The 12,306-nt window shown below is 41.9% G+C and overlaps 1 protein-coding gene across 2 annotated transcripts in view; it reads right to left on the minus strand.

Annotated features, from left to right (window-relative positions):
- Positions 1 to 8,728: 8,728 nt before the first annotated feature.
- TRABD (TraB domain containing) overlaps positions 8,729 to 12,306 on the minus strand; it is a 60,751-nt gene continuing 57,173 nt past the window's right edge. For both annotated transcript variants that reach the window (XM_019509302.1, XM_019509303.1), the window contains one exon: positions 8,729 to 9,066. In XM_019509302.1, the coding sequence (XP_019364847.1) occupies positions 8,889 to 9,066 (178 nt within the window). In that variant the 3' untranslated portion in view covers positions 8,729 to 8,888. The remainder of the gene's footprint in view (positions 9,067 to 12,306) is intronic.

Consider the following 12,306-nt stretch of genomic DNA (forward strand, 5'->3'; position numbering starts at 1 on the left):
GCTGCTCTGCAGCGCCGCGGCCATGCGCGCGCTCGGCCCCTCCCCCTCCCCCTCCCAGGGGTAGAACACCTCCCTCGGTTACTGCCCAATCAGCGAGCGCGCTGGGGCCACGCCCCGCCCCCCGTCCTATCGCCGCCAGCACCCCGCCCCCTCCCCGCCCTATCGCGGGGCCGGTCACAGCTGAGGCGCCCTCTAAGCTGCTCCAGAGTTGGCTGCTGCAGAGGCTCCACCCCTCCCCGAGCTTTGCCTCCTGGCCGCAGGGGGCGGGGCCTGCAGGGGCGGGTGGCCCGTGGGCCGGGCAGCGGGCGGTGACTGAGCAGTTGTCCCGTGAGCTTGCCCCTGCTCTGGCGCTGCGTCCGGCTCTTGTGCGCCCCGCGTGACCAGCGCAGACCCCGCGTGGGGCCTGGGGTGGGAGGTGCTTCCCTGCCCCCGGACATCTGCCCTTGGCCACCCTGCCTCAGTCTTGGCCTTGCTGCTGCTGGCCCGGCAGGTGGCTGATGCCCTGTTGGGGGGCTGGGGTGGAAGCAGAGTAGACGCAGGGTCACAGACCAGGGGGACTCAACCTTTTTCCTGCAGGGGATGAATGGGTCCAGCCCGGCCAAGCCTGCAGGCTGCCTCTGGGCCACCGTCCCAATCTGATACCTGGACCAGGCACTGTGGGCTCCATCCAGCCTGGGGAGGAGCACAGACAGCAACCTGGCCCTCGAGGGGTATAAAGGGGCATGACCCACCCCATGCAGCTGCAGGGTTGGAGTTAGGGATGTGGCAGGGGTGAGGGTAGCTGTATTAAATCACCACTCCCCCACCACCAAATTTCCAGACCTGTGGGGAACCATGGGGCCAGATGTCATGGCTCCACAGGCTGCATTTTGTCCATGGTCCAGAGGCCAAGCACCCCTGCTGTAACCATTTCACTAAAATGTCTGGTTATTCAAAAAAAATCCCTATTACGTTTTTGCAATAGTAATATCAAACCAGCCAATGAAAGTATTCGCTGTGAATACTTTTGTGTGTAATTCACAACCACTTTAAAAGGCTGCATAAAGAAAATCTGTTAAATAATGCTGCTTCTAGCCCAACAACTAATAGCATAATATAATGTACGCATAGTACAATCACTGACCTAATGAAAACTACAGCATGAGAGCACCCGACCAGCTTTCAAGCTTAACTTTCATGCAAGGATGTACTTTAGCTTCAGGTTTCTTCTAGTGACTTTGGAAACCAGTTGTGATTGTATTTACAGCGTCAGTCATTCGTTCAGCAAGGGACAGGTAGAAAGCTGAACAATTTGCTGGGTTTCACTTGAGCCTCATTAGGCCCTTTTCCTCCCTACTAGCATGAATGAATTTTTCAGACCCTTCAGGCAGGTCTCATGGAAACTCACAGTGAACTCAAATTCTTTGTTGTTTCTGTATTGTGAATTAAAACCAGTAAAGACAATGCTGCAAATTAGTGGACAGAATGAGATCCTACCTTGAGGAGGGGATAGAATTAGGTAAGTTCTTGAGGTCTATTCCAGCCCTATCTTTCTATGATTCTGTGAAATGGGTGCGTATATAGACTTTGCAGTCTTGTGATTAGGCTGAAGAGTTGGACAGACCAAGAAGGTACACTTCCAGAGACTGGTAAATTTTAAAGGTGTGTAGAACTTTGTTTTTCCAGTATTCTCCTAATTTAAATTATCACAAGATCTTTAATTGTGATGATATCAAAGTATTTAGATACCAAGATTTTTCATAGTAAATAAGCAGTTCTGTTTCACTTAAAGGGTAATCTCAAGACAGGCACCACATCTGTACCTTTTATGTATTAAGCCACAGGCCCTGAAGATTCCCCCCATATAAACAACAACTTAATTAAAACAGCATATCAGAGACCACTGCTAGGAGGAAGATAATGATCAACTCAGTTTATACCTGCTGTCGTGTTGATTAAAAGATGTAAAACAAAGTGTGGGTAATGAATGCATGATTTCTCATGTTCACACTATTGTCATCTAGTGAGCAGTTCTGACAGCAAGAAGAGAGAAAGGAGAAGAGGGCCAAACAGCTCTAATTATGCCTGTCCTGTAGTAACTGTATAGGATGCTCCTTTTATTCTGATTCTGCCTGTTTAGGTGGCTAGTGTGGTAAGTTTCCACAATCAAAAAAAGTTTCTAAATTTGCAACAGGTAGGGAACACTTTGAAATACCGTTGTGCTTCTTGAAACATTTTAATTCCATCCACTTTTGCAAGAATAGCTAGTCATAGCACTTGCAGCCAGTAGATGGCAGTGAATTATTATTAGCAGTAAACCTCCTAGTAGCAAGAGGAGCATCATAGAGCATCTTCATAGGAGATGCATAAACAAAAATGTTACAGGAAAAATACTACCTGTATTTTTATTTTTGTTTCCTCAATGCATTTAGTGTCAGCATGGGACTGAGAAAGTGGGGGAAATGGTATGCTTCAATTTTTACTCCCCAAATGGTGACAATCAGAAGTCTTACCTTTATGGTATTTAAACACACATATAAGCAAAAGGGAAGTGCTTACCTCAAAACCTATGAGCTGCTTCTTAGAACACAAGGACCAAAGCATCACCTGAGAGATAGGTAGCGGTCCAATGAACCTAAAAACCTGTGAAGAAAAACACACAATACACATACCTCTGGCTGTCCATGCTTCCCAATTCCCTTTCCTTTACCACTCAGGCTAACAGTAAACATAATTCAATTTAGTTGCAGCCACTGGCTCCCTGAATAGAAAGAGCTCTCATGCAAGCCCTTCCTATAACGTAGCATACTAATACCGATTTTACTTCATAGATTTCATAGACATCAGGGGCTCCAGCCCCCCCTGCTATAAGGAGGAAGGCTGCTGGGGTCAAATGATCTCAGCAAGATAAACATCCAAATGCCTTTTGAACGAGTCCAGAGTAGGTGCTTGCACCACCGGGGGGGGGGCGGGAGTCTGTTCCAGACCCTGGACACTCGGACTGTAAAGGAGTTTTTCCTTATGTCCAGTCTAAATCAGCCTTCCAGGAGCTTGTGGCCATTAGACCTTGTTATCCCTTGGGAAGCCCTGGTGAACAACTCTTCTCCCAGGTCCTTATATACTTGTAGGCTGCCACCAAGTCCCCCCAAGCCTTTTCTTCTCCAGGCTGAAGAGTCCCAAGTCCCTCAGCCTCCCCTCATAAGGCTTGTCCTCTTGGCCTTCAGTCATACAGGTGGCTCTCCTTTGGACTCTCTCAAGCTTATCCACGTCCCTCCTGAAGTGGGGGACCCAAAAGTGGATGCAGTACTCCAGTTGCAGCCTCACTAAGACTGAATAAAGCGGGAGGATGACATCCCTGTTTTGTTTGAGATGCATCGATAGATTTGGTTTGTTTTGCCAGCCACGGCATTGCACTGGTGACTCATGTTCATCTTGTGGTCAATCAGAACCCCCAAGTTTCTTCCAGTTGTGGTGCTAGTGAACATAGCACTACCAAGCCTGTAATTATGATGCTGGTTCTTTCTCCCAAGGTGGAGGAAGAACCAGCTTGTACTTGCATGGCAATTAGACAAGTTACACACCTGCCTCCCAGAGCAAAGCATACAGAGCCGAACAGCTGTTCAGCCTATTTTCCTACATCCCTTTCACATACTTAGCACAAACTGACTGTTGATGGCTTCACAGTAAAATGGGAATATACCTTATAGTGGCAATTTCATCTATATGGGCACCAGATCTATTTTGAAGTTACAGCAAAGTAATTTAGATTGGATATCAAGAAATACTTCTTCACTGTCTGAACAGTGAGGCAGTGGAATAGGCTACCTAAGGAACTTGTGGACTCTCCATCACTGAGCAGTTCAAGAAGAGGTTTGGCAAGCATTGCTTACGAATGGTTTCAGAGTAATGCCAATGCTCTACTATGGGTATTTCCCATGCTTCAGGGCTTTGCTGGTCACCACAGGTGTTGCCTGCAGCCAAGGCTGGGAAATTTAAGTGGTGTGCCAGTGCTCCTACTGACACAAATGTGACTAGAGGATCTGCCACTCCACTCAGCATCAGGCAGATCACTATATTTGGGGTCAGGAAAAAATTCTACCCCATTGTCAGACTGGTATAGACCAGAGGGGGAACAGGGTGTTTGCCTTCCTCTGTAGCAGCCCTTTCTTGAATTTCTCAAACATATTTTAACCCTCACAGCAGCAGGACGTTGGCCACCACTGCCCCCCTGCATTACCTGTGGCAACTTATAGCACCATGCCTTGTGGCTGTGTCATGGCTGACTGTGGTTTTACTAATAGGTTAGACAATGGATTTAAATAGGGTGGTTTGGATAGGGATGATCCTGCCTCTTGTGGGGGTTGGACTAGATGACTTCAGCCCTATTTTTCTATGATTCTGTATGCTTGACTGCTCCTTTTTGCAATTCAAAGCTACAGGGATGATCTCAAAAGGCAGGTGACTGTGCTCAGTACTGCACTGGATATGGTCCATTATTAGCATATCTGTAGAAGTTGTTATACAGATTGGTGGCTTTTCTCTTGAAAAGGCTTCTTTTAAAGGTGCACTTGAATAAAATCAGCCCTGAAACACCAACATCTAAAATTAAACTTTATTCCATTTTCAGAAGGAAAAAATCAAGTATGTACAAGTGTATCTTAGAATCACACAAATAACTTTGTCTCCTCTTCCTAAAGTGTGGTTCCCACTACTGCCTGGCACTTTTGGGATAACTTGTTATATTTCTCAATCAGTAGTTTCTACACGGTTTTCTTACACATACAGAACTGCAAAGAACAATTCCCAGTGGAACTCTGTGAAATGACTTCAGAATTTCTCATCAATAATTTAATTTGGCTCAGGCCACATATACATATCCAACACTGGTGAGCAAACAATACATTATAAAAGCAGAACACTTCCATTCCTTGTCAAAGGAATAGATTAATAATACACCATAAGGGACAGATGTGGGAGAATACACATCTGTTCTCTTGATTAAACAACTTCCACTGACACAGTTGTATATCAGATTACCCAGTCATCATTCATTATTTTCACAGGGTACTCATCACCTTACCCAACTGTACTCTGACTATGAAAGTGCTGTGCTGACTCAGTTCATCATTTCACTGGCACGTCATGTGGGAGTTCCACAAACAGCACTTGGTCTTGATATTTATTTTAAAATGTAAAAATAGTGTCTGCTTTCATGTAAAAGCAGTCATCCAGCACTCCTCATTTGGACAAAACTTACAACACTTTGACAGTAACGTTACCTGAGTGAGGAGAATCAGAGTTGGAGCTCTATGCTAATAGGGCAGAATAAATATCCTTTCTTCACAGGTACACATATGTTCACAGAGTACAAGGCAGTTAATTGGCTGTATGATTTGCAAATCAACTGATTGAAGAGTCTATCACAGGCCCAACCGATATTAAATTGCAATTTGAACATTAGGAGTATAAATAGCATTCCATTATTTTGTAAGGGTCCTATTGATTTAATGGTCCAATCCAAAAGGTTCAATAAATTCTGATTCTAAATTTGTGTTGCCACTAAATCCTGCACCTTTATCTTTTCATGGGGCTCAGACCTTCAAGGTGCTGCTGAGCATTCTAGTACCAAACAGAAGCACAGCACTTCAGTACGTGGAACTACTAACGTGCATGAACTTCAGCATGTGCTTAACTGGGACACAGACCAAAGTAATTTGCATTCTGGAGAACTGAGCACATAGTCCTCATTCATTAGGGGGACGCTCATTCTGCACCTCTTCTGGCTAACCAGTATTTGTTGTCATATAAAAATGACCAACCCCCAAATAATGGCCTCGCCAGAAATGGTGGTTAAAACATTTTATTTTTATGCTGCTGAACATACTGCTGTTTATTTAAACCATTTTAGATTAAAGGCACATGCTTGTTAAAAATACTTCAACTTTACGTAAGATGTACAAATGCATAAAGCAAATGCACATTTCCCTAAACCTACAATATGGCTTCATAAAGGTCGAGTTGGGGCTGGGAAAAATCAACATATATTTAAAAGCTGTACTGGATGCTGTTAACGCTGAAAGGATCGACTCAAGACCATTGAAGAAAATAACTGGAGCTCTAAAACACTGCACATTACATAAACAGTACAACACGTCAAGTATACAGTAAATACCATTTTTATGTGGATTCATAAGACTGTTAGGGGTCTGCAAATTTATTAGGCATTCAATTGCACAGGGGTTTCTGTGACCTGCCAGTTTGCAATAGTGGGAAGACGGAAAACAAATTCCCTAGCAGCAAACAGCTTGCTTCAAGAATTTGTTTATACATTTTGTACAGAAAGTGAAAAACATACTTTACAACATAAATTTGGGTAATCATCAAATAAAAGAGCAACTTACTATTACATGCAAGTCATAGTACATGTAACTATTTTTGGGTGGATTTTTTTTTTTTTTGCACATAGGAAAAAAACAGAGAACATTAAATATGCAATAATGCTCCAAAACAATCATTTAGTCCCACCCACATTTAAGGCTCATTTGTCTGCAATTTACCTTAGACATTTATTCTTGTGTGTAAAATTTCCTGAGCACAGATACATTTGCAGATATTTTAAAGCAAAACATTAAATATATTCAACTATATCAGCTAGAAAGATCTCAGAAAAAATGCAAACTTTTGGTATGTCACTAAAGCCTGGAGGAGGAGCTTAAGCTTTTTTCTTTCTTCTTTAAAAACGTACACAAAAAATGTAATAAAATTATTCAAACAGGACTGCTTAATAGTAAACAATTTATTAAATCTTTACCAAAAAAAAAGGAATCAGAATTCACACGGTCCCTATTATATGTTAAAAATAATTTGCTAATTATGTTTCTGAGCTCATTAAAGATCATTGCTCATTTCTCAAACAGTAATAAATGGAAAGCTAAAGAGCCAGGGACATGATTCCACAGTGCCCTGCATCACCATTGTGCCAAAATGGATCCAAAATGCTGCCATCCTGAATTGGTAACATTTTACATTCACTGCACACGTATAAGGCCCCAATTAAAAAAAAACCACTTCCTTATATTTGAATACTTTGCAGAATCATGAGGGACTTAAGCATATACTTAAAAGGTAAGCATGCACTTAAGTCATCTGTTAAATAAAGATCTAAAAAACTATGCAAGGTGGAAGGCAGAGGAGTACCAGGCCCTACAAACAGACCAGCTTCTAGCGAAGTCAATACCATCAGTCCCTCAGTTTCTTTTAGGATAGAAGAGAAAAAGCCTTTAAAAAGCTTTTACAAATAGACACTGTACAGAAGGTGCATGCAGAATAAACTGGGGCAAATAAGAAATTGTGCAAAGATATGTCCCACAGAGCTTTGTAAATTGATCCTATTAATATCAGATGCACCATTTGTTAATTTTATTAAATGTACTGAAAATCAGAATCCACCTCTTCTTGGCTCTGCCTCCATTCCTTCATATGCCATCTCCACCCAATCAACCAGGCAAATGATAATGGATATAGAATTTAATCATCTTGCAGTTGCATAGCAGCCCCAGCAGTAGATGGGACTTTTTCATACGGTATAGTAGATTCTAATTGTATTGATATAACAGTTATGATTACTATGGCATTGGACTGGTAACAGTTGTTTGCAGAGGACACTTACAAATCAAGGCCAGTTTCATCTGAAGAGTATAGAAGGCATTCTAAAATAGGATGACTATAGGATTAAAAGAAAGAGTTGTACTGAAAAGTTTTTAAAGTAACAGTAGTTTGAAATACCCATAATTCGATATACAAATAGCAAGTAACCCTGAAACCCCACAGCTATTTTAAAAAATTAAATTGGGTTTTCCCTTTTTTATTAAATAGATTGAAATACCTATCCCCTAAATAATTATACTGACAAATAAAATATCTACATATATCCAAAAAAAAAGTGGGCAAGTATTAGGTCTCAGTCTTAGACTTACTGTCCAAATAAAGAAAGGTTTGAGAAGCAAAAAGTTATACAGCAGTGCTAGTCTCAAAATTTTACAATACTAAATTTGGTGCCAATGAGATTTGACTAATAGGAGTTATATTACCTAATCCAAAGGGACAGAGTGCCCTGTAAACACTGGAAGTTAACCATTAGCTTCCAACAACATTGTGGCCATACCTTTTCCAGATAGAAGAAAAAATTGGATTGATGTCTGTAACAAGGGATATAATTCTAAAGGCAACATTTTGTTCTTCAATAAGGCTCATAAGGGAACTTAGCAGTGTACATACGTATGACAGCCTGTACCATTCTGATATTTTTGGAAAGCTCTGAAGTTTTAAAAAAACCTACATGCTTTAAGTATAAAAATCTTTCAGTAAGACAATGGCCTTCTAAATCATTTTATAGGTGCTTGGCACCAGGAACGATCACTTGGTATTATTATACTGAAAAACACTCAGACAGTTGTCCCTGCACTTTTGAGCAGAAACACATGATTAAGATATTTTATGTTGCTCTGTTCCTCTGAAAAAAACCCACCTCATGAATGCACAATCTTTATGGTGTCTGTACTAGTTCATAAATATATATATTATATATACGTATATAATATGGAATATGAATGTGAGATATATATATATAGATAGATAGATCTCTCTCTCTCTCTCTTTATATATATATATATGCACACAATTCATTCACCTCCAACTGGCATCATGTGATTTCATATAACACACTTACTAGGAAGCAAACTTATTCATTAGGTCACAGCTGGTATAGCTTTTAATATCAATCCATTTATTACAGAGCAATTCGGCATCAAATGGCCTTTGATTAGAATTCCCTCCTTTTCAGTCCAGTTTCATATGTTGCCTTTAGCATCCTTTTCTGCCACTCTTCAAGTAGTATTTCACATGGGTGTTCAATGCCAAGGTCTAATTTCTGTCAACCTCTGAAGACAGTTCTGTGCTGTTGGCATTGAAAGGATAAACTGCACTGTCTGTTGTCCTATCCGGTAGCAGCCATATCCCATCAGTCCGAAAACTGTTGCCTTTATGACAAATCTGAGAACTTTACTCGAAGCTGATGGAGGAGGCACACTGAAGTAAAAGAAAACAAAATTAGCATTTCATGTCACTGAAAGAGAAGGGCATTTCACTTTTAGATTAAACTGATCATTTCTGCCACTGTCATTATAGCACTTGCTTACTCATGAGGGAAAACTTTTATGGAACAGATAAATTCAGAACAAGCAAATGGTCCATTCAAGTTGTTCTTTCAATATCTTACTGCAAATGTAGGGGTAAATATAGCACATGTCGAGGCACATATGGAACAAACTTTAAGGCCTGAGGAACCTGTCTTACCCTTCATACCATCAAAATCTCCGAGACTGATGTAAAGAATACTACAACAAAATATAAATAGTAGGCAGAATTTTTAATATTATTACTCATCTAGTTAAAAAGGGTAACAACCCAGAGGTGATGTGTGACATCATAAACAAGTATTTACTTAATAAAAAATTAAATAGTGCAGGGGTTTAAAGGAGTTCTGAACCTTACATGCATTAAGAAACACACTGGTACAAATAAATGTCTACAATTAACTACAACTATGGAAGTCCATAACAGACACACATTTAAACTGATTTAAACTGAGTGGGACCTGCCTATATTAAGTATGTGCACTGGCATAAACCAAATTGGTTAGAAATTGATTTAGTGACAATGGCACCATTTTTTTCATATGGACAAACTCTTGCACACTGAGAAATTAGAAGCCAGGCTAACTCAGGAGTGTGAGCACATGTTGTTCAGAGCCAGGGGAAGATGCATAATATCCTTCTATTCATTACTCTACAGTAATAACCCAGAAAGGAGATAATCTAAATCACCGCTGTATGCGACTCAAAGGATATAGTAAGGTATAGTTAGCATTAGGTTCAATATATGATGATCTCAAACTCAATACACTGGAAGTACACACATTTTGATACAGAATTCTAAGAAATATTGTTTTCAGGATCACTTTGCCATTCATGAAGTATAAGAAGACATCCTAAGGCAAATTTTAAGTTTAGAAGGATTACAGTCACAGTGCGCAAGCTTTGTGATGAAGTCCCATGCTGTAATGGGGCAAGGCAAATCTTCCAAGGGGGGGTGTGTGCGTATATGTGTGCGCAGAGGGAGGTTAGTATAACTTCAGTGACAGTCTATTAGACTGCCTTAACTCTGACTTGCAAGGATCACCTCTGTATGCATGAAAATAGGCAAACCAGTTCCATACTGTTCCACTTTTTTAATAGGATCATAGGAAAGTAGTATTGGAAGGGGCCTCACAATGTCATCTAGTATGGCCCCCTGCTTGAAATAGGATCATCCTGACTAAACCAGCACAGCCAGGTGCTGGCCACTCTGAGTCAGAAAGTTCCTCCTGATCTGATCTCCAATCTAGATTTCTCTGCTGCAGCTTGAGGCCAAGGCTCCTAGTCCTATCTCCTGTGGCCACAGAGAAAAACTCACCTCCATTCTCTCAATAACTGTCCTTCAGGTACCTGAAAACTAGTAATTGGTGGAGAGACCCTGGAAGCCCTGCTGTTTGCCTCTGATTGTACGGGAGACAAAAACTGCAGCATATTTAAAACTGTGGTTTTTGCCTCCTGGCCAATCAAAAGCACGTAGTAAGTGGTGACAGCAAGGGGTGGTGAAATGCGGTGAAAAGAACAAGATTAAAGGAGCTGCTGCCCAGCATGCTTCCAGCATGATTTAGGTAGATCCCTACCCATAAGAACTGCCTTCCAGGTCCCCAATCATTTTTATTGCTTCAAAATGGACTCATTCCAAACTACCCACATCCTTCTTGAAGTGTGGGGCCCCAGACTGGACACAGCACACCAGGTGAGGCCTCACCAGTGTTGAACAGAGTAGAAGAATCAGTGACACTCCTGTTAATACAACCTAATATGCTGTTGGGTTCTATTGCAACACAAGCATAATGTTGGCTCATATTTGCTTATGGTCTTTTGTAACCCCAGGTCCTTCTCTGCAGTACTTCAGCTTAGCTGGTCATTCTCCAGTTTGTATTTGTGCTATCATTCTGTCCCAAGTGCACAACTTCACACTTCTCCTTGTTGAATCTCATCTGATTGTTTGCAGACCATTTCTTCAGCCTATTTAGGTAGTTTTGGATCCTAGTCCTATACTTTGAAGTATCTATGACTCCACCCAACTTAGTGTTGTCTGCACATTTGCTAAGCAGGCAATCAATTCTATCATACAAATCATTCACAAAGATATTAATACTACCATGCTCAGGACAGACCCCTGGGGAACCCTGGTTGAGACCTGCTCCCAACTAAACATCCAAATCATTGATAACTACTTGTGGAACATGGTGATGCAACTAGTTTTTTATTCACCTTATAGTACTTTCATTTAGTCTGTATTTCCTTAGCTTGTTAATGAGAATGTTGAGAGAAAGTGTCAAAAGCTTTGCTGAAGTCAAGGTACATCACCCCCACTGCTCTCCCAACATCCACAGAGCCTGTCACCTTATCACAGAAAGACATCAGTTGGTCAGGCATGACTTGCTCTTGGTGAATCCAGGCTGGCTGTTCTTGATCACCTTCTCCTCCTCTCGGTGCCTCACAATGGATTCCTTGAGCATCAGCTCCAGAATCTTTCCAGATACGGAGGTCAGGCTCACTTGTCTGCAACTCCCTGGATCCCCCTTCTTCCCTTACTTAAAGACAGGCACTATATATTTGCCCTTTTTCAGTCATCCAGGACTGCACCTAATTTCCATGAGTTCTTAAAAAGGATAGGCAATGAATGGCTATGAAATTACTTAAGTCAGTTCCTTCAGTACCCTAGCATGCATCCTATCTGGCCCTGCCAACTTGAAAGCATCTAGCTTCTCTAAGTAATCTCTAACCGCGGGTGGGCAAAATATGACCTGCCAGGCCATTCTATCCAGCCCGCAGGGCCCCTAAAAATTTTAGAAAATATTTATCTGCTCCTGGTTGCCTGTCAAAGATGACAGGATCCAGGAGCAGTAGGACCCAGGGGAAACCGTCAGCAGGAGCAGCAGCCCAGCCCCGCCCCATCCTCTGCCATTTCCTTGCATTCCTGTCCATGCGCTGCTCCCACACCATGCGGCTTCTGGCTGCATTGCCAGACTGGGGAGCACAGGGCCAAGACAGTACTCCGGGTTGGGGGTGTGCACCTGGATGTGTTTTCATAAGGAAGGAGTGCGTGTGGGTGGGTGGGTGTGTGTGTGTTTGTAGACAGGGAGTGCATGCGCATGGGTTTGTAGGGCAAGTCCTACACCCCCCCCCC

Source organism: Gavialis gangeticus, unplaced genomic scaffold (genome assembly GCF_001723915.1).
Source record: "Gavialis gangeticus isolate Ggan-Ray unplaced genomic scaffold, GavGan_comp1, whole genome shotgun sequence".
NCBI classification, from domain to species: domain Eukaryota; kingdom Metazoa; phylum Chordata; order Crocodylia; family Gavialidae; genus Gavialis; species Gavialis gangeticus.